Source organism: Neoarius graeffei, chromosome 19 (assembly GCF_027579695.1).
Source record: "Neoarius graeffei isolate fNeoGra1 chromosome 19, fNeoGra1.pri, whole genome shotgun sequence".
NCBI classification, from domain to species: Eukaryota; Metazoa; Chordata; class Actinopteri; order Siluriformes; family Ariidae; genus Neoarius; species Neoarius graeffei.
The window spans coordinates 59,950,499-59,974,241 of NC_083587.1; the positions used below are offsets into that span (position 1 = coordinate 59,950,499).

The following is a 23,743-nucleotide window of genomic DNA, read 5'->3' on the forward strand; positions in this document are numbered from 1 at the left end:
AAACTAGACACGGTGATGTTTCGCATTCAGACTAAAATCTGCAGGACTAGAACTTAGAAAACAGAAGAAAAATAAAAACTCTGTTAAAGGAGAACTGAAGGCACGTTTTTTTATGATCAAAATTCTATTTATCTCATTTTATTAAATATCGGAACGCATTTTTGATCGCTATTTTGTCGCTGCTATAGCAAGTTATGAGTGTTTGAAATATGCTCTGTAATATATCAGTCCATATGTCAAAGCGATGGCTGTAAACGAGATTCGCTGAGACCTGTGCGAGACATCGTAGGACGGAAGTAAAACGTACAGCGGAAATCAAAGCGACCGACATCTGCCAACGACGTCTTTCGAACGCTGACGTAATCAAGCCGGAAGTTTTGTTTGTTTTGATAGCGATCAGGAAAGTTTGAAAAAAGTCGGCAGTAATCGTCATTTAAACTCGTTTTTGTGCAATACTTCGTTCGGAAAGCAGTTTTCAAAATGGCGGCGCTGACACTTCACACTTCGAAGTCTCGCACAAGTCTCGTGAAGATCGCGCGGATAAGCGACGCCTGCCGTGGACCAAACGAACTAAATTCAACACGGCTAAAAACCGAATAGGCCGATAACAGGGTTCTCGCCAGCGCTTTATATGGTTGCGGCCCGCTACGCTAAAATTTCAGACCGCAACGGTAATTTCCCCCCGCTACGCTAAATTTTTAATATAGCGTAACGGTTGTTTTCAGTTGTTCATCACCATCGCCAAAAGTTTTTTTTTTCCTGCGCACTTGAGCAGTTTTCAAGGTGTCAAAATCAGCCTACGTTTGTTAGGAAACCCATGCCTGGAAATCAGTTCCGAGAGAGAGAGAGAGAGATCCTGGCGATAACTTTCTCTTGAGCTGGACTTCGGTGAATGACAATGGATGACGGACCCCCTCGCAAAAAAAGAGACATTCGCTCTTTCTTCACAGTTAGAAATGTAAGTGCACCACTTCTACAGGTTTTCCATCACGCTTGAAAACTTAACCCAAAGCCCTTTGATGAATGAAAACGTCTACTTTGTAAGCAGGTTTAGCAATATGACAGGGCGCACGTATCGGATGATTAGCGCTAATTTACTGGATCCCACTGTGGCTAACATTAACACACTGGTAATCTGCCTGCATGCCATCCATCGTTATATTTCTATAAGGAGACAGGCACAAGAGAGGTTGGAGGAGATGAAGGAAAGGACATAGAAGGCAGAGGAAAGGAGGTAGCAGATAAACGGGCAGAGGATGGAGGTAGGCCTAGTGAATGGCTAGGAGGAGATTAAATGTCATTTAATAGTTTTAGATTATATATTAATTATTTATTAAGGGGGCTGGGTGTATGTTATGCCTGAATGAAAATGCAATTTGTTTTTTTTTTATTTTTATGTGCTCAGGCATTTCTTAATTTCTTAATACAATAAAACATTCATTATCTCTTTGGTTGTGTCTGAGTTTACATATCTTTTGACAACACCCTTTGTAGTTCAGTGAAATACAACAGTAGGTAACACATTGCCAAGATCCAAAGATGTAACAATTTTCCATCAAGGATATACAACATAAAAAATGCAATTTATCCCCTCCAGGAACGTCAAATATGGCCAATTTTGGGCATGATTTTTCAAAATCTCCGCACCATCCCCCCGCTCGGTCGCTACGCTCCCTCGCCATAACCCATTACGCTAAAAAAAATCCTGGTGAGAACCCTGGATAAGTATAATATTTAATTGCAATTAGTTGCCAATACGAGTCACGATATAAGGTTACTAAAACCGAAAACGTACTTGAATAACGCGTTAAGAAATAAAGCGAGTTTAAAAATGACTTCAGTTCTCCTTGAAAATATAAATCTACATCCTATAAAGCATGTGACTGACTCATTTTTATGATGAATGGAAAAAAAAATGCACATAATAACATAACCATTGATTCAGAGTTTGGCACTGAACGTAATACTTGAAACAAATTCATCCAACTCAAATCAAATTTAACACACAAGTGTTAAAATATGATTTTTTTTTTTTTTTTGGGGGGGGAGCTTTGTCAGCAACCAAACCCTGTAGTAGTCTTTTCTTTTAACGTTTGTGGTATACCTACGCAGCTGATAACAGCGTCATGCCAGAATGCGCTCCTACTCGCTCATGAGAGCTGGTTTGTCGTTCATCGAGAGCGTCCATGGGCCGTGTTATGACATAATGTATTCGCCCAGTGTAATATTTAGAAGTAGATTAGAGCCGTATCTTTACAATTTTTCAAAGGCCATCCAGTTTGATGCTTTTGTGAAATACAGACGGGCAAACGCAAAAATTACCGGTCAACATCCGCCGGTCCGGCATTATTTCCCCCCACAGTTGTATGCTTTCAGCTCTGTGGCAAGAGTTTGGGGAAGAACCACGTATGGATGGGGTGTCCACATACTTTTGGCCTGGGCTCTGATCGGAGTCACTTGGCAAAATAGTTGAATTAAGCATACGGGAGCAAGAACACTTAAGTTCAGACATCCAAGCCGAGAGTTGAAGACCACACTCGAGCCCTCACGTTTTCTCCACTTTTCCATTCGATGATTTGTAGATTATCGTCCTGTGGAACTGTGACAAGCCTCTTCCTGCAAAGCACCGCTGGCCTGCGACCTCTCAACCCGTCATCGTTATAGAAGGGGAGAGTAAGGTAAGAGGAATACTCTGCAGTAAAATGTAGGTTTTCTGAGGTTCCTGAGATTATCGTTGTGTTCCGTCCCTTGGGTTCACACTGCTTCGGTTTCCACAGCTGGGTACTTGGCTGGAAATGAGTTGCAGAGATTAAGTAATGTTTGTTGTACCACATCTGTTTGGCATTCAGAGTCAGTGTGCCAAACACTCACCCTTATCAGATCGGCTGCAGGTCACAGTTTGCAACAACCGTCATGCACTTCGGGGTTTTACCAGAACATTCCATTGTAGTGAACATGATGCGGGGCAGCAGAGTTTCAAGTGGGCATGTACCGTGAGAAGATTTTGGGAAAGTCATTGTTTGTATGATTCGCTGATGTCTCCAGGTGATGAGCAGCCGTTTCCTGCCCTACAGCACCATCGTAACAGATGCCGTGCTGAGTCTGGACGAGGACACGGTGCTCTCCACGACTGAGGTAGGTGGCGCCATGTCGCAGCTCTTTATCACACCAGAGAGATACAGTTCATCTCTGAATCTCCAAGCATGATGTAGAAGGCGAGGTCAGATCAGAGCCCGGGTGTTTTATCTCGTAGGTGGATTTCGCCTTCACTGTCTGGCAAAGTTTCCCTGAGAGGATTGTGGGATATCCAGCCAGGAGCCATTTCTGGGACGTGAACAAGGAGCGCTGGGGCTATACTTCCAAATGGACCAATGATTATTCGATGGTGCTGACTGGAGCTGCTTTCTACCACAGGTATTGAAGAGAGTATTGCCTTTGTTTAAACCATGAACCTGAGAGAGGGAGGGAGTGTACAGTCTCGGGCTAGTCGCGCTTCAGAAGTTAAGTCTCTGGGTTGCTGATTAGAAGCCCTGGCAATGCTACACTATACTACATTGTGGTAGCGCTTGAGCAAGCTCCTGCTCAAGGGACGCTGTATCATGGCTGACCCCGCTCTCTGACCCAGACTTACTAACAACCTTGAATACATGAAGAAAAGAATTTCATGTCTTGTACAGTGGTGCTTGAAAGTTTGTGAGCCCTTTAGAATTTTCTATATTTCTGCATAAATATGACCAAAAACAACATCGGATTTTCACAGAAGTCCTAAAAGTAGATAAAGAGAACCCAGTTAAACAAATGAGACAGAAATATTATACTCGGTCATTTATTTATTGAGGAAAATGATCCAAGATTACATATCTGTGAGTGGCAAAAGTATGTGAACCTCTAGGGTTAGCAGTTAATTTGAAGATGAAATTAGAGTCAGGTGTTTTCAATCAATGGGATGACAATCAGGTGCAAGTGGGCACCCTGTTTTACAACCCCGATTCCAAAAAAGTCGGGACAAAGTACAAATTGTAAATAAAAACGGAATGCAATAATTTACAAATCTCAAAAACTGATATTGTATTCACAACAGAACATAGACAACATATCAAATGTCGAAAGTGAGACATTTTGAAATTTCATGCCAAATATTGGCTCATTTGAAATTTCATGACAGCAACACATCTCAAAAAAGTTGGGACAGGGGCAATAAGAGGCTGGAAAAGGAACAGCTGGAGGACCAAATTGCATCTCATTAGGTCAATTGGCAATAGGTCATTAACATGACTGGGTATAAAAAGAGCATCTTGGAGTGGCAGCAGCTCTCAGAAGTAAAGATGGGAAGAGGATCACCAATCCCCCTAATTCTGCACCGACAAATAGTGGAGCAATATCAGAAAGGAGTTCGACAGTGTAAAATTGCAAAGAGTTTGAACATATCATCATCTACAGTGCATAATATCATCAAAAGATTCAGAGAATCTGGAAGAATCTCTGTGCGTAAGGGTCAAGGCCGGAAAACCATACTGGGTGCCCGTGATCTTCGGGCCCTTAGACGGCACTGCATCACATACAGGCATGCTTCTGTATTGGAAATCACAAGATGGGCTCAGGAATATTTCCAGAGAACATTGTCTGTGAACACAATTCACCGTGCCATCCGCCGTTGCCAGCTAAAACTCTATAGTTCAAAGAAGAAGCCGTATCTAAACATGATCCAGAAGCGCAGACGTCTTCTCTGGGCCAAGGCTCATTTAAAATGGACTGTGGCGAAGTGGAAAACTGTTCTGTGGTCAGACGAATCAAAATTTGAAGTTCTTTATGGAAATCAGGGACGCTGTGTCATTCGGACTAAAGAGGAGAAGGACGACCCAAGTTGTTATCAGCGCTCAGTTCAGAAGCCTGCATCTCTGATGGTATGGGGTTGCATTAGTGCGTGTGGCATGGGCAGCTTACACATCTGGAAAGACACCATCAATGCTGAAAGGTATATCCAGGTCCTAGAGCAACATATGCTCCTATCCAGACGACGTCTCTTTCAGGGAAGACCTTGCATTTTCCAACATGACAATGCCAAACCACATACTGCATCAATTACAGCATCATGGCTGCGTAGAAGAAGGGTCCGGGTACTGAACTGGCCAGCCTGCAGTCCAGATCTTTCACCCATAGAAAACATTTGGCGCATTATAAAATGGAAGATACGACAAAAAAGACCTAAGACAGTTGAGCAACTAGAATCCTACATTAGACAAGAATGGGTTAACATTCCTATCCCTAAACTTGAGCAACTTGTCTCCTCAGTCCCCAGACGTTTACAGACTGTTGTAAAGAGAAAAGGGGATGTCTCACAGTGGGAAACATGGCCTTGTCCCAACTTTTTTGAGATGTTGTTGTCATGAAATTTAAAATCACCTAATTTTTCTCTTTAAATGATACATTTTCTCAGTTTAAACATTTGATATGTCATCTTTGTTCTATTCTGAATAAAATATGGAATTTTGAAACTTCCACGTCATTGCATTCCGTTTTTATTTACAATTTGCACTTTGTCCCAACTTTTTTGGAATCGGGGTTGTATTTAAAGAACAGGGATCTATCAAAGTCTGATCTTCACAACACATGTTTGTAGAAGTGCATCATGGCACGAACAAAGGAGATTCCTGAGGGGCGGGGAGAGATACGTACCGTAAGTGAGCAGTAGCTCACAGTTGATCTTGTTTCTTCTCACGTACTTGGCTTTATCTTTATGAAAAAGATTCATATGGCTCCCCTGTCTCCCCCCCCCCCATTTTCCTACCTATATAGATATTACAACTACTTGTATACAAATTACCTGCCAGCCAGCTTGAAGAGCATGGTTGACCAGCTATCAAACTGTGAAGATATCCTCATGAACTTCCTCGTGTCTGCTGTTACCAGGATGCCCCCCATCAAGGTCACACAGAAGAAGCAGTACAAGGAGACCATGATGGGACAGGTAAGCTTCATTACCAGTAAATTCAGGGTTTTTTTTTTTTTTTTTTTGGCTTATACCACAAGTACGATTGAATTCTCAAATCTTTCTCTTTTGTTTTATTCACATTCAAAGAGAAAAATGAGAGAATGACTGTTTATAGTTGCTGTGATATAAAAAACAAAACACAGGAACGTTTATTCCTTCTCTCATTAATCAACAAATTATTAAAACTGAAACGGCTGTGGATTAAAACACTTCAGATGATGCTGTTTTTGGAAAACGCTTGACTTGATGTCATGGATTATTTTCCTAAACCAACCCAACGTGCGCATGTGTGTTCTTCCTGGCTTACCTAAAAGAAAACATCTCACAAATAAAGCTCAAAGTCGGTCTTGGTCTGTCCTTTATTTAAAAAAAAAAAAATAGCTGCATGTTGAATTTGTTCTGAACGATAAAACCACTAAAGTGATGAAAATAGACGGGACTATTTTTCATCAGGGAGGCCGCCATAACTCCATCGTGCGTGATGTCATTTTCCGCGAGCACAGCAGAGGTGCACGCTGTGCGAGCGTCAGCCGGGCGAAGTATTCTTTCGGGGATGGTTGGAGATGGATGGATGTAAATGCAGAAGATCTTTATTATAAAGAAAAGCGCAAACAGTCCAAATCAGCAGGCAGACAGGATATCCTGAACGGTAAAACAAGCAAAAGGTCGAGCGGGGCACAAACAGAATATTGTAGATAGAAGCAGGATCAAAAACGAAGATCAGGAAACAAGGCTCGGTAATGTGACACAAACGCAATACTTCGCAAAGTCAGTCTGCATCCTGAGTCCTTATTTGGGTGCGCTGATTGCGCCTTAATCCCGTGCAGGTGTGTGTCATTCGCGGTGCGTGAGTCAGTTCGGAGCGTGCGCTGTCCAGTAAGTCCTTCTGTTATGACAACTAGACGATAGTATTATAATATAATATGATCTAGCGTGACTTCAGTCAATTTGTTTGCATTTCTCCATAAAAAATAACAGCGCAGTATTAGAAAAGGAATCAGAATAAAGTAGTGGCTAGTTTATTGCCTGTTTATTTTAAAAAAAGTATACATTTACCTGTTTATCTTCCATCCGTTTGATGCGTGACGTGGTATGCTGTCGTGTGGAATCTTGCATCACGCAGCGCCACCCTCGTTTTCGTCTCCTAATACATCGATGTATCTGGCGAATCCAGTACGGCCGCGCCCGGGGAAATGGCCCAACGGACTGATGTTACAACTTGAACATTTTTTTTTTAAGCTAAAGTCTGCTGAATATTTTTTTTTTCGTCGAGAACATCTTGTACTAATGATCTTGTAATTTCAAAATTTCCTGGTTAATCACTTTAAAGCACTGGTTCGCTCACAACTTGTGTTCTTGGCGTGAAGCAGAATTTAAGTGATTTATGTTGCAAGTTAGAATTGTAGGTCAGGTGGAATTTTTATCCCCCGCTGGCCGAAAGGACCGAAGGGGGATTATGTCATGGCGATTTCCGTCCATCTGTCCATCCCGGGAAGGGTACTCACCTTCTGACATCAACTCCTCTCACAATTTTTGGACGAATTTCTCGAAGCTTGGCAAAAGGCCTTGCTGTATGACGGTAATACGCAGATTGCAATTTAATTTCGTTTGTGAAAATTTTCCCAGAGTTTTGATTGTTGATTAAATAATTTGTACTTTGACAGTTTCATGAGGGTGTACATTCTTCTGAAATCAACTCCTCTCACAATTTGTATAGGAATTTCACCAAACTTGGCAAAAGGCTTTGTTATACGACAGTTATACGCAGATTGAAATTTCGTTTAATTTGGGCAAATTTTCCCAGAGTTATGCCCCTGATTATTAACAAACTTGTACTTTGGCAATTTCATCAAGGTGTGCTCGCTTTCTGAAATCAACTTCCCTCACAGTTTTTGGAGGAATTTCATGTTATTTGCCAAAAGGTTTTTATCCCCGGACATTGCCACGACATAATCCTCCAAGAAATGCCAGAATGGGGATTATGTCGTGGCAATGTCCGTCCATCCCGGGAAGGGTGCTCACCTTCTGAAATCAACTCCTCTCACAATTTTTGGAGGAATTTCAGGAAACTTGGTGGGATTCTTTGTCATGTCGGTAATACGCAGATTGCAATTTCATTCAATTCAGTCACATTTTACCAGAGTTATGGCATCGTTGCCAGCGGGGGATATTGTGCTCTCGGAGCACTCTTGTTCAACTTAGGTTTGAATTTTTAACCCAGTTTATAATTTGCTACTTGTATTAGGGAGACTTGCGATATCTCGGGTTAGGATTTGGGAAGACTTTGTATTTTAAATTACTTGATGACATAATAAGACTGGACTCATTAATAAATTCAAAAGGTACATCACTCCTTCCATTGCAGTTGTCGCTGGTGTCGTGGTTAAGGTGTTGGGTGAAGAATCGGAAGGTTCAGAGTTTGAATCCCGGTTAAATATGAAAAAAGATATTTTTAAAAAAAAAGCTAATTAGACAGACAGACAAGAGGAAATACTGGGTAGGTGTATACAGAGAGGAAGGAAAGAGAGAGAGAAAAGTGATGGAAAATCCCTTTTAAGAATCTTCGATAATCCAAAATTTTACCGACGTTGGAAATTATGAACTAGGTTAAATTTTAACCCACGTCCAAAAAAAAAAAAATCACCAAGGTTGAAATTTTTTGACCATGTAACAATTACATACAGTTCTGATGTCATACGATTTTAAAAGGGAATATAATTAGCCAGTTAATTGGGTTTCTTTGCTGGAAGTAACTTTCTGAAAACCGCCACACAAACATCTAAGTTGACTGCGACCTAATAGCAGTCTGATTATTATTCACCGATCGAAGAGGCTACAGTTCTGCCCAAAGTTTCCAAACCCGTAGTAAGTTTATCAAGATGATCCATCCAGATGTGAAGCTAAATTAAGTCTTTTTGCGTCCCATTTCATGTGAATTGCCATTTTTGCGTGAGGTCTGACTTTGTTTAGAAGGTTGTTTGGGAGCTTGGTAGTCCAGAGGAAAATATTTCCCAAGAAGACAGTTGTGTTTACGTGGATTCGATGAAACTGTTGATCGATGCAATTATCACAAGCCAACAGGAATTCATCTGTATCTTGCTATTGTTTTGCTATTATTATTTTCGTATAAATACGCAGGTGATTATAGAAAATCGTGTGCGCTGATCGGTCGAGAAATTCAGACTATTCCTTGATCACCTCGAGCGACTCCGCAAAATGGCACCCAATTGCTTTAGCACCGTAAGTGAGGAAGAATTAGAAATAATGAAAGAAAATGCTGTTCCGAAAAGCACTAAAGATGCTACAAAGTTCTGTCTAAAACTATTCAAAGGTAAGCTGGAGTTGTGATTTTATTTTATCGAGTTTGAAACAAGGTATTTTATGCGACTCGTCTGAGCTGCACCGTTATTACATTTACATGCCATTTTTGAAGATTAAAAAAATATTTTTTTTTAATAATCATCTGTGTATTTATACTAAAACAATTATCCACCAGTTATCCTCCATACAGGATACTTTTTCCATGGATTAAAAACATGTTTTACAGTGGTGCTTGAAAGTTTGTGAACCCTTTAGAATTTTCTACATTTCTGGATAAATATGTCCTAAAACTTCATCAGATTTTCACACAAGTCCTAAAAGTAGATAAAGAGAACCCAGTTAAACAAATGAGACAAAAATATTATACTTGGTCATTTATTTATTTAGGAAAATGATCCAATATTACATATCTGTGAGTGGTAAAAGTATGTGAACCTTTGCTTTCAGTATCTGGTGTGACCCCCTTGTGCAGGAATAACTGCAGCTAAACATTTCCGGTAACTGTTGATCAGTCCTGCACACCGGCTTGGAGGAATTTTAGCCCGTTCCTCCATACAGAACAGCTTCAACTCTGGGATGTTGGTGGGTTTCCTCACATGAACTGCTCGCTTCAGGTCCTTCCACAACATTTCCATTGGATTAAGGTCAGGACTTTGACTTGGCCATTCCAAACCATTCTTTGGTAGAACGGCTTGTGTGCTTAGGGTCGTTGTCTTGCTGCATGACCCACCTTCTCTTGAGATTCAGTTCATGGACAGATGTCCTGACATTTTCCTTTAGAATTCGCTGGTATAATTCAGAATTCATTGTTCCATCAATGATGGCAAGCCGTCCTGGCCCAGATGCAGCAAAACAGGCCCAAACCATGATACTACCACCACCATGTTTCACAGATGGGATAAGGTTCTTATGCTGGAATGCAGTGTTTTCCTTTCTCCAAACATAACGCTTCTCATTTAAACCAGAAAGTTCTATTTTGGTCTCATCCATCCACAAAACATTTTTCCAATACCCTTCTGGCTTGTCCACGTGATCTTTAGCAAACTGCAGATGAGCAGCAATGTTCTTTTTGGAGAGCAGTGGCTTTCTCCTTGCAACCCTGCCATGCACACCATTGTTGTTCAGTGTTCTCCTGATGATGGACTCATGAACATTAACATTAGCCAATGTGAAAGAGGCCTTCAGTTGCTTAGAAGTTACCCTGGGGTTCTTTGTGACCTCGTCAACTATTACATGCCTTGCTCTTGGAGTGATCTTTGTTGGTCGACCACTCCTGGGGAGGGTAACAATGGTCTTGAATTTCCTCCATTTGTACACAATCTGTCTGACTGTGGATTGCTGGAGTCCAAACTCTTTAGAGATGGTTTTGTCACCTTTTCCAGCCTGATGAGCATCATGATAGATCCCTGTTCTTTAAATAAAACAGGGTGCCCACTCACACCTGATTGTCATCCCATTGATTGAAAACACCTGACTCTAATTTCACCTTCAAATTAACTGCTAATCCTAGAGGTTCACATACTTTTGCCACTCACAGATATGTAATATTGGATCATTTTCCTCCATAAATAAATGACCAAGTATAATATTTTTGTCTCATTTGTTTAACTGGGTTCTCTTTATCTACTTTTAGGACTTGTGTGAAAATCTGATGATGTTTTAGGTCATATTTATGCAGAAATATGGAAAATTCTAAAGGGTTCACAAACTTTCAAGCACCACTGTATTCCCTTCTAGCAGGTTTCATTCATTTCCTACGTGTATTACGTCACTCTACCCAGTGGAGAATGAGTGTTGAATATGGTTTACGATATTGCATGGCTGTCAAGACAACATGACATCGCATGTCAGAGACGTAAAACTTGCGCGCTCGTGAGCGACCGTGACAATTTGTAAACAAGCATGGCCGCCAGGTTTGCTTTGTTAAATACGGAAGGTTTTGAGAGAGAGATGTGTTGAACACCCAAAAGGAATGCGTATGTAAAATAATATTGGCTGGCTTTTTTTCGTGGTCTATCAGATATTATTCCATTCAGCTACTCGTCTTCGACTCTGTCAGTATCATGCTAGCTGAATGGAGTAATATCTGATAAACCACTCAACGCCAGCCAATATTATTTCAATAATAACCTCGACTTGGTCTCCGATATTATTCACGCCACCTTCAGCGAATAGTTGTTAGCTCATCCCGTGTGAATGAAATGTTGACATTTAACCCTGTTCTGTTGAGTTTCGAGAACTCGACACTTTCCAAGACGAACCTTTTTGTTCTCTTTCCAAACCACAATAATCATCATCTTTTACTCATTTGTTATCAAGGACGCGTTATCCTAAGGGCCTCTGCATGCTCTTGCGACAAGGCTTTCGCGGATAGCTTTTCGTAGACCGTTGTAATTTATCGTTGAGCGGGGAGTCATAGGCGTGCGCGATGTTATTCACCGGCACAACGCAAGGGGGCGCGAAATCGCTAGGAGTAGTTGGTGGGTGTGGTTAGTGGAGTGTTTATCCTCCGGTTACTTATAATGACTAGAACTGGAGTCGTATAGATGTACGTACTTCCTCACTTCCTCGATCAACCGCTCTTCGTGCTGCTCCATCTTCGCTCGTGTTTTTAAAAATGGCGGTCGTGAAAACAAACCAAACCGGGAAAGTAGGGAAGCGGAAGTGCGTGTACAGCGGATGTAGAGTGGACCAATCAGAGCCCTCTTGTCTGCGACGCTGTCTGCGAGGCTTCTGCGGTGGTCGTAATTTTTGGGAGGTGCGCGCAGAGCGTCTGCGAAGGTGGGGGGGCTACACAGACGCCATCTGCGACGCCGTCTGCGAGGACTGGGTTGTCAGCATAAATTGGCCTTAATGGGCAGCTGCCCAGGGCCTCGGCCACTAGGGGGCCTCGGAGGTAGCAAGATCGGAAAATATGAAACAATATTTTCAGAAGTTTTGATCATATTGATAATATTTTTGATGCATTTCGCCACCCGTAAAGAAGCCCACCTTGTCCCGTCGCATAAATCACCCGTCATTGTCAATATGATCACTGTCCACCATGTCTTCACATGCTACGCCAGCTTGGGCCATCCTTAAAAAAAAAATCCGTTTCCTGTCCACCAGGTGAGCAAAAAAATTTTCAGTCGGGAAGGAGGGATTTTTTTTTTTTTTTTATGGATGGATAAGAAATCGCAATGCTGTTTGCTTTTTCTTTCAGTACTTTTTTATTACAAAAGCAGACACATTTAATAAAATGACAGTTTAATCAACTGAAACTTGTACAAAATCTTTAAGTTAGCATTTTAAATGCTGACTGCGACATTTGCAAAACTTTTACAAAGGTACTTAAAATGTCCGACACGCGGACTTTTTGTAGTTCTGAATCGAGCGTTAGGCCTAGTTCGGATGAAATTACATTATTAAAATGATCACTGAATGATTTGTTTTTCTGAATCTTTACTATTTTGTTGTTCGCTAGAATACCATTTTGCGATTTCACACTTAAGCAAATGTTAGAAAACTCCGGATCTCCTTCCTTCATGGTGGCTGCCGTTTTTTTGTGCCGCACGGCGCATGCGCAGAGCTGATTCAGTTCAGAGTGCGCGCGCACTCGGCGGAGGCAGTAGTGTGTCGGAGGGAACAGAAGCAGAGATAACACTTATTTTGTCTCCGGTAAACCAGTCTTCTCTCGTTCAATTACGTGCTGGCATCAAAAGACACCATTGAAAATGGTGTAAATGAACCCAAACTGAGTGGTTGGAGTGTATTTTCATACACAAATGGAGAAATGTTCGCTGAGCGTGTAATTGTGTAGCCGCCACTGCAGACCGTTGTCGTTGTTAATTCATAGCGTGCTCAGCTGCGTGAATGTGTCATGCACCGAAAATAAGAGATTTACAAGTCAGGAACGCCTCATGATGCAATACGCAAGAAAAGAAAGAAGATTTACTGCCATTTTACTTTGTATTTGAGTAAAGTGAATAAATAAATGGTCTGTGGAAAATACATTTAATCCTGGGTACTGCGTGCACAGGAGTTTATTTTGTGTTTACTCCCCCCGGCTGTCTACTTATTTGTCATGGCTGGCTAGTATGAGCCTTAGTGGAAAGCCCTGGGAATGCGGAAATGTCAAGTTCGATTTTAGATTTACGAACCCGAAAAAAGTGTCGAAAAACCGGCGGTAAAAAAAAAAATTTCAACCGCGCAAACGGCACTCACCCGGCCGGTGGACCGAAAACAGAACATTTTTTTAATAATGGCCTTGAGTTCAATGATTTAATTAAAGGATATGGGACATGGATTTTTTTCTGGGTATAATTATGTATAAAGGACATAAGAAATGCCATCTAAATCACTGCAGGGCGTCAAAAATGTGAAAATCATCACATTATTCAAGTTTTTTTATACATCAGCGTAAAACAAGGATTCGTTAATTAGCTAGGTGGTCACGTGACGCAACAAAAACTTTCCAAGGAGCCAGCGCTTGGGAATCTAATGTAAACAGGTTACCGAAAAGGACACCATCGACAGTGACATTCCCGATGTTTCACAGAGATGTGAAGTTAGACCCTATCGATTCGAACCGATAGCTGGAAATTCACATGAACATGGATCTTGTCTTTACTCTGACGGGTCAGATGATTCTGAGAGTGAGAGTTCATTCAATCCCCATGAAACTGAAAGCGGTCGGCTCGATAACACTTCCTGGTAAGTTAAAAACAATTCTGCTCAAAGGCTAATGATCTGTTGAAAGAAGTATTATTTTTGTATCATACATTGAAAGTTCATCATAGATCTAGCTAAAGTCCGTTGCAAGCTAGTTTTTTTTTTTTGCTGATGTTTTTCGAGACTGATTGAGATACAATGCTTCCAGAGTCAAAATGGCGAAACGAGTCAGAATTTTGATAATCAATAATTGATACACCCAAAATTATAATACTAATCCTTACCTCGGCTTTCAGACGCTTAGCACAGAGCTCTTTAACAGGGGGGTCGCGAAATCGCACCGGATCACTCATATCAACAAAAATATTCCTGCCCTGTCCCCTGGCCTCCGCAGGGATGCAAACAACGCGCCTTTCAGCGGATGCCGCCTTTTTCACGGCTGAATCGCGCAGATCCGATTTAAAAAAAAAATAGCGATATTAATTCATGAAACAGGAAGTATAAGGATGAGAAAAAAAAACAGTTTAAATCGGGAAGCTGCGCACATTTGTGCAGCCTGGCGCAAATGTGCGCAGCTTCCCGATTTAAACTGTTTTTTTTTCTCATCCTTATACTTCCTGTTTCATGAATTAATATCGCTCAGTACCTGAGTATTAATGTTGAAAGAATCCTCAGTGAAATGGTCCGAACACGGTTTGTGGGAAACAGTAGGTGCAAAGTTTTTTCAACAGGTGCTCTGTAAAGTTATCCTACCTCTTGGATTTGTCCTACCAAGCCTACTGCGCATGTGCGAAGCCTACTGTGCATGCGCAGGTGAGCCCACACTTTCCTCAGCTTCGGGTCCTTGGGGAATGCAAAAAAACTTACTCCAGGGCATTTCCCATTGGAATTATTGCAACCATAAGCAGCACAATACACCATGATGTCCAATGTATGATGTCCAATGTACTTTAAAGACTATAAAAACAATTTTCTTGTCATCCACTTCTCCATTCATCTACCCGCTTGTGCTGTGCCCGAAGGTTTTTGTGACGTATGATCACGTGACAGCGGCTCTTCCAGTTGCAAAAAATGCATATCGGAAGTCGAGCAGAAATGCCATATAATCATCACGAATATAACGATTTTGCTGAATTTAATAGATGATTTTGTATTTGTTGATGCAATTAATTCATATTTTTAATGGAAAGAAACTGATATAGCGTGCATTTATGTTTCATGTCCCATATCCTTTAATGACTTCGCTTTCCAGAAAAGTAGGAAAGTGCCCTTGTAAGTTGACCCATGGCTGTCAAACTGGGTGCGCAAAGCTGTGTGCCACTGCTGTTTGGGACATTACGTGTGTGAAAGGATGAAATGTTTCACATAGCCTAACATTTTGAGATTTATTTCTGAGAAGCAAGATATTTTTCTTTCTTTGTCATCACTCTTTGTTTTCACAAGTTAAAAGTCGCCTGGGTTCCAAAATGAAAACGAACGGTTTTGTTGTGTTCACACTTATACCGGTACGAAAGTGGTATAACTGTATCGATACAAAGTATACCGGTACAGTTTAGTGCATCTGTCCACACTAGCGAGAAATGTTTGCGGTTTTCTTTCACGGAAGTTGAAATGCGCGTGCACGAAATGTTTCCGTGGTTACCGAGTAACTTCCTTCCGAGAATATGGCGGATGAAACAACGTGTGTGTGCTTTTTGTTGTCAGTGTACAGTCTGTATTTCTGGTGGTCATTTATTCAGTCGAATCGTATAAAACGCGCGAGGCAGTTGAGAAAGAAACAGACAACGAATCTCCCTTTCTCCCCCCTCACTTTCTCTGTCTTCCCTTCTCTTCCCCTCCCTTTCTCTCCCTTTTCACCTCTTCCTCCTTTCTTCCTCCCTCTTTCCCCCTCCCTCCCTCCCCCTCTCCCTTTCTCCCCCCTTTCTTTGCTCCATGTAGCTCCACGGTCATTTTGAACCATTTTACAGCTGGAAAGCGTGTGGTATTGTATTGTATTGTATGAATAACCCGGAAGACGTAGGAATGGTTCATTGCGCATGCGCATTATATTTGTATCGATACAGAACCGCTTCATCTGTCCACACTACAGCAAAGCGCTACAGTACCGATACTGTACGGTAGGGATGTCCCGATCAGGTTTTTTTGCCCTCCGATCCGATACCGATCATTTGATTTTGAGTATCTGCCGATACCGAGTCCCGATCCGATACTTCTTATAATCCATAAAAAATAAAGACGAGGAAAGAAACGGATCCAGGATGTTCCTCATTTTTTATTTAACACCTTATTTTAATATCCAACAACTCCGTTAGCAAACAGAGCACTTACGTGAGGCAGTTTGAACAATAAATAACAAATTAAAAAAAATAACCTTAAAATACCTGGCAGGAATGTAAACAAATAAAAAAAATAAAGTGCCACAGTGCCGGTAATTTGCTTTTAAGAACGCATCTCACAGTGGTGTACAGTAATTTCAATTAAGGAAATGAACGTTTTTCTTGATGAAAACAAGCATTTCTACCCTTTCAGGTTAGAGCCCGTTTCTTTTGTCATCCAACGAAAAAAAAATGATCTCATGCTTTGCTTTCCGCTTCAAACTGCTTCCGTGTTCAACTTTGCCGGCAACAGGCAGCCAATAACCAATAGCGTCTCCGCTACAAAGTGATGTCATGCCGCACGCGTTGATGTTGCTGTGTTGAGACAAGAGGTCTGGTCTCACTCTGTGCCAACGCATAGCTATTGATGTATTCAAAATGAGAATATATTATATAGATATACATCCGATCCCTGATCAGGAGGCAATGCCTGATTCTGATCAAGTCTGAAACCATGTGATCGGGCCCGATTTCCGATCACGTGATCGGATCGGGACATCCCTACTGTATGGTACGAAACCCATATATTTGTGGGTTTCGTACCGATACAGTTATACCGCTACAGTACCGGTATAGTTGCTAGTGTGGACAGGTGTTGCGGTACGAAAGTAGTTTCGTATCGGTACAAAATCCCTAGTGTGGACAGGGTAATATACCAAATGAATGTTCTTGTTCTGAATACTAAAGAAACTGTTGTAGGCCGAGGTTATGTTCTTGACATGTTGTTCATTGGCTCAGTCATTCAAAGGCTTCTTGAGGCTAAACTTTAGTTAACCAGACTTGTTAACCGTGATGTCTGATGGATTTTTTCACCATGCAACTGCCTATTTCACCATTGCTTTTTCTCGATTAAATACAGTAGGCGTTGATGGATATAAAGTTTTATCGTTCAATAGTATTTCTAATTGTGCCACTGTCATTATTTAAGTTTCTGTGTCTAGTTAGACAGGCACGTCTGAGGGGGTGAATTTGCTGAGCGGAGCTGACAACAGGCAGGGGTGGGGCCTCGGGGGGTGTCTGCCCAGGGCCTCGGCAAGGGTTAACACGGCCCTGGTTGTTATTCATACACGAACAAAAATGTTAATCCAGATATACGCAGCATGATGTCCAAACGGAAAAAGAAATGTATTTAAAAAAGTGCTACTTTCACTAAAGTGACTTCTTTTTCTTCTCCCCAGCAGACGTCACGAGCCTCCCGTTGGGCAGACCCGGACCACTTCGCCCAGCGGCAGACTTGCATGAACAAATTTGCCAGCTGGTTTGGCAGCATGCCCCTCGTCCACTCCCAAATGAGACTGGACCCCATTTTGTTCAAGGACCAGGTGTCTATACTTCGCAAAAAATACCGAGACATCGAGAGACTCTAACCAAAATCCCTAAGAACCCTTTCCAGAGGGAACAACGGCGCTTCGGGTCGCCCCATGTCGGGCAAGAACAAGGGGAGGAAGTGGAACCGTCGGTTCGGCCAAGGAGCGAGCTGGTCAAGAAGAAGTGGATGGTGGAGGAGGGGTTGTGCTTAATGAAGTCCTGCTGTCAAACAATGTCCAACATATCATTGCGCTTGTCTGATACGTACACATCATTTCTTTTCCACTACAGCAGGGGTTGTTTTTTTGGCAGTCGGACTAGCTTGGCGCGCGCACACACACAGCGCCACGGTCATATCAGTGTGTCAGACTTCCACCCCCCCCCCGTGTTCATGTCGTAACGCTTCGCCAAGGTTAACCGTAACCATGGCGACCTTGGATGCGACAGGGAGCCACACATGCACTTAACCACGCACAGTCTTGGACTTGAATCGAGAATGGTTAACAGGACCCTGAAGGTTTTTGCACCATAATCCTGTCTCATCATCATGCATGATGGGATGCACTCTACAGCTCTTACCTGCGTGTTTGTGTCATCAGCCTTCAGTCCTGATTGGTTCCTCAGAAGTGCTGGGATTGCTACGTCCTCCCAAGAGGCTGAAAAATGCCACAGTGTCACCGTGCCTGACCTTTCTAGGTGCACTTGGGAACGAATGCAAAAAAAAAAAAAGCGCCTCGGTCATGCTGCTTGTATATCTTCTCGTAGTTCTCTCCTTTTGTTGTTGTCGTTTTGCTTTGTTTTTCACCCCGATTCTTCTCCGATGATAAGCTTTTATGTCTCGTTGGAAGAGATCATGACCTTGAGCTTAAACAAGCCTCTAGTTGCACGCTACTTTCTGAGCCTGTGTCATTCGAGTCGCAGCCTTTGGAACGAAAAAAAAAAAAACACTACGACATTCATTTGAGATTTAAGCTTAAATACCTTTTGGGTTAACCTTGCTTTCTTTTTTGGACAAGCTTAATTAAGCCAGTACTTGCCGTTGATTTTTTTCTTCACATATCTGAATATTAATTTGCACATCTTGAAAAATTTAACATGAAGAAATCTGATTCAGTCCAATACCTACTGTAGTAAGAGATGTTAAAGGTAAGGGGTTTTGTTTTATTCGTGTATTTTTCAAGGCAAGTTTTGGATGTTTATTTGAAAGAGAAACGTATTTCTGTGGTATACGGAAGCCGCGAGAGGCCCTTCGTATAATCTTTTTTTTATTCACCTTGTTATCCCGAGATAACGACATAATTAATTCAGGATCTCGAGAAAACAACACAACTAACTCGAGATCTCGAGAAAACAAAACCATTATTTCGTGATCTCAGCTGGATCACTGTATCTCCGTCGGTAGGGACGAAGCCGGGCCAGTCTTCTGCGGAGGTGCCGCCGACTAATTTTGAAATGATCCCTTATTAAAAGACTTAATGCAATCTCTCCCTGTGTCAACCCCTGATCAAAATATCGCCTTATTAGGTGATCGATTATTCCAGACATTCTAATGACCAAAGTTGCGTCTATACAGAATGAGAAATAGCCCCAAAGTCAGCATATCACAAGTCTCTTGGCGTACCTGAATGAACCATTTCTCAGCTGTTTACTCGAGATCTCGGAATAACGGTTTTGTTTTCTCGAGATCCTGAATTAATTATGTCGTTATCTCGGGATAACAAGGTGAATAAAAAAAAAAGGATAATATGAAGGGCCTCTCTCGGCTTCCGTAGTGGTAGGTGCTTTAGTAGTTTTGTTTTATTGGGGGTGAGAAATCAAAGAGAGCTTCGTGTCAAGTTCTTGATCTTTCCCTCATTCTTTCACATCAGTCACATGGCCTGAGCAAAGTGAGTTTTATTAAAGAGGTGATCTTGTAACTGTACGTGTTTAATTCCTAATTATCTTCTCCTGAAGTCGTGACAAATCCGTATCGAAACCGATTCCCCCAGTGAAGATTGTACGATTTGTACCCGAAAGTATTATAACTTTTAAATCAGTCTTGGAGATTCATATCACTTTTCGTTCTTCAGTTTATGATTATTTTTTTCCAAACAGATCATCAAGATGGTTGTATATCCGTGCATGTTTTACAGATCTTTCTTTTGTACGTCATGACGAACACTGGATGTTCTTCCCAAATCCAAATCGATTGTGCCATTCCTTTTTCCGTGCAGGATTTGCCAGAAATACTTGTTTCCGTCATCATAGTCAAAGGAAATTAATCCCAAATCTCTGGGCAAAAACACTAATCCAGTCTTAGCATTGTTCGAAGCGCAGAGTACGGCTGAACGACCTTTTAAACGTCTGAAAGTAATCAAGTGTCCTGTTGTGGGTTCTCAACAAAGTTCTCGCTTTCGAGAAATGTCACATTTGATCCCTCGCATTCTCTGACATTTTCAAAGATCTCTCAATTACACGAACGTGCCTTTCTCGAGACACTTGCGAGTTGTTTTTTTTCCGTTCGCCCCGAATGGAAAACTCTCGTGTGTTCCCATTCCTGTGTTGCTTCAGTCACATGGACATTTCCTGATCTAGTACCATGTGGGTAGAGTTTAGTTTACTTTGTCTAACACTGGATTATTTTCTTGTTATTGTTGCAGTATTATGCTGTACTGACATTCCTACCTGTTTTGTAGGAAAAATGTTGCTGTGACGTCTCGGTGTAATTTTGTTCTATGACCACACTTCCTCTGTGTGTGTATAAGGACTCGTGGCTCTTCTTTGCCCAGTATGGACACTGATGTAATTCAATGACATTATTTTACACACTTGCAAACAATAATATAGAACAAATGACAGTTTTGTAAGAATGGTTTTATAAAAAAAAAAAAAGAAAGGAATAAATACTATTTGCCTAAGTTTGTCTGCATTGTATGTTCTTGCGTTTTATTCGTAGTGTACGTGTTTATATCGAAACACACACCAAAAAAATTTAGTCACCGTCAACTCTGTTATCATTAAACTGGGCAGTCCGTTTCCAGAACTGACGATAACGGAGTTGACCTTTTCCCACCATTTTGTGCCCTAACTCCACATGCTAACCTCAAACTAGCTCCCACGGGTTTGTATAAAAACAATTTTATGGATTTTAATCATTATTGTTTTTTAAAAAAAAAAAAGTGAGAGATTCACGCCAGTATCACAATAACAGAGTTAACCGATAATCTACTGTTGGTGTAAAATCCTCAGAATTTTGTTTGAATTAATGAGAGAAAAACGTAACGTAGAACTAACTCGCCGCCTTTCTGAAGTTTCCCGCCGGAGGACGTGATATCACTCGGTGCAGGTGTCATGCGTATTATTAAAAGTCTTTTGTGGATTTTACGCGGTTTTATAACAGAGCTAACGGAGTTGACGAGAGCATTGGGACGGATACATTTTTTTTTTTAATGATCCGAAATGTCACATAATCCAGAAAATAGACTTTCTTTGCAATTGATTTTATAACAGTTAATAGAATACGCCCCGAAAAAAAACGTTGTTAGACTGAATCACTTCCTGTTTATTCGAGTTGAATGGATGAATCAGGAGTCGAAGACCGCCAATAATGTGGGGGGAGGAGGGGGGTGGGAGTCATTTAGTTAATGTTTTAGGGATAAATTGGGTCTAAAATGTACATCGAGCACTGCTATTGGTGAAAAGTTGTCATAATTTGCATTATTGTTCAAAACTTATTCAATTTTGTGGAATGTAACAAAAGGTTTATCTCGGAGACGCGAAATGTACCTCATATTCTAAAATGGCCCGTATGTATAACATTTGAGGGAAATGGGACTTTTTTCCTATCTTTTTAATGTTTAATTGCTTAATTACATCACAATATGGTATATCACCCAATAATAATGTATGTAAACCAATAATATAGTGTCTAACACAGTAATGGAGTGCATACCCCAAAAGTATTGTACAGTATTTAACCCACTTTAAACTAATAGTATAGACTGGTACCAAAATCCAGAATTGAGACACCCAAAGGCATTTTTGAGACAAAGTCTGCAAACAGTCTTATTTTGTCAATTTGGGTGTGCCGAATTCAAATCTGCAATATGCCGAGCTCTATCTGACCTCTGTTGACCTCTAGGGGTCATTGAACTTTGGGCCTGTAAACGTCTCAGCTGAACCCAGTTTCTCAGCTTTCTAAGGAATGAAATGTACTAAAATGATTAATGAAGTTAGCAAATGGCCTTGTTTGTTAAATGTTTGGGTGCTGAATTCATTTTTCATTTGTAAAACGACATATGACCTCTGATAACCTCAAGGTCATTAAACTTGGCCTATAGGCCTATGCATTTAACAGCATTTTTAAACTGACTTTACTCCCCCAAAAAGAATATGAACAGACAAAAAACAAATAGAAAGGAACAAATACAACATTAAATGCCAGTCCATGTACATGTGACTTACTTTTCACAATGAGAATGCCTCGGCCATCACCTTACATAACATTGCATTACATTTAGCGGTTATTGTTTATACAAAGCTACTGAAAAAAGGACAGATTCAGCAGCATACAAAATGTGGGGGCATACAGGGTATACAGGTTAATCAGGGTTAGTATATATGAGTTTTTTTTTCTTTGTTGTTTGTTTTTTGTAAAGGCTTTACCCCGTTTAAAACAAACAACAAAGAAAAAAACTCTCCTATATACTAACCCTGATTAACCTGTATACCCTGTACGCCCCCACATTTTGTATGCTGCTGAATCTGTCCTTTTTTCAGTAGCTTTGTATAAACAATAACCGCTAAATGTAATGCAATGTTATGTAAGGTGATCGCCGAGGCATTCTCATTGTGAAAAGTAAGTCACATGTACATGGACTGGCATTTAATGTTGTATTTGTTCCTTTCTATTTGTTTTTTGTCTGTTCATATTCTTTTTGGGGGAGTAAAGTCAGTTTAAAAATGCCGTTAAATGCATAGGCCTATAGGCCAAGTTTAATGACCTTGAGGTTATCAGAGGTCATATGTCGTTTTACAAATGAAAAATGAATTCAGCACCCAAACATTTAACAAACAAGGCCATTTGCTAACTTCATTAATCATTTTAGTACATTTCATTCCTTAGAAAGCTGAGAAACTGGGTTCAGCTGAGACGTTTACAGGCCCAAAGTTCAATGACCTCTAGAGGTCAACAGAGGTCAAATAGAGCTCGGCATATTGCAGATTTGAATTCGGCACACCCAAATTGACAAAATAAGACTGTTTGCCGACTTTGTCTCAAAAATGCCTTTAACTCCTTAAATAAGCACTTTTTTGAATTTTGGTACCAGTCTAGTATTATATCTTTCCCACTATTGTGCGTATATATTGTAACCCAATGACATTTGCACTTGAGACACATGGCTCATGTTTGACTAATCACTGTTTGACCAGTTGCATTACTCATGGTTCCTTTTGTGCTGGGAGAGTACCGACCATGAAGTAGGAACTAAAAAATTCCCTCAAAATGACATTCTAAGAACTACGATCGTTCTCAGTTCTTGCAGTGTACACACGTAAAAAGGGGATTTCCTCCAACATTTCTAAGAACTATGAAGAAGTTCCTCAGGTCAAATATCTGGGGTCAACTGGACAAAGTAATGGTGAGTGAAGAAGAGAGTGCAAGCAGGTTGGAATGGAGGAGAGTGTCAGGAGTGATTTGTGACCGAAGGTTGCCGGGAAGAGTGAAAGTGTACAAGACAGTAGTAAGAGCGGCGATGGAGACAAAACGACAGGAGGCTGAACTGGAGGTAGCGGTGCTGAAGATGCTGAGATTCTCATTGGGAGTGACAAAGTTGGACAGGATTAGAAATGAGAATATTCGAGGGACAGCACAAGTAGGACGGCTTGGAGGCAAAGTGAAGGAGGTGAGATGGAAATGGTTTGGACACGTACAGAGGAGAGATCCAGGGTATATTGGGAGAAGATTGCTGAAGATGGAGTTGCCAGGTAGAAGGAGATGATGATCATGATGATGATGAAAAAGTTCCTCAGGTCCAACCAAGCATGGCCAATATCAACTTCCAGCCAGCAATTGAACAATTATCATGAAACTTTGAATGGTCACTGTATGTCCGAG

General features: G+C 41.1%; 1 protein-coding gene across 2 annotated transcripts in view; it reads left to right on the forward strand.

Annotated features, from left to right (window-relative positions):
• ext1a (exostosin glycosyltransferase 1a) overlaps positions 1 to 20,535 on the forward strand; it is a 188,646-nt gene extending 168,111 nt beyond the window's left edge. Inside the window, exons 7-11 of one of the 2 annotated variants that reach the window (XM_060900379.1) lie at positions 2,583 to 2,678; positions 3,046 to 3,135; positions 3,254 to 3,414; positions 5,797 to 5,968; positions 17,517 to 20,535. In XM_060900379.1, coding sequence (XP_060756362.1) covers positions 2,583 to 2,678; positions 3,046 to 3,135; positions 3,254 to 3,414; positions 5,797 to 5,968; positions 17,517 to 17,705 — 708 coding nt within the window. In that variant the 3' untranslated portion in view covers positions 17,706 to 20,535. The remainder of the gene's footprint in view (positions 1 to 2,582; positions 2,679 to 3,045; positions 3,136 to 3,253; positions 3,415 to 5,796; positions 5,969 to 17,516) is intronic. The other variant, XM_060900380.1, reaches the window with a different exon arrangement.
• The last annotated feature ends 3,208 nt before the right edge of the window (positions 20,536 to 23,743 follow it).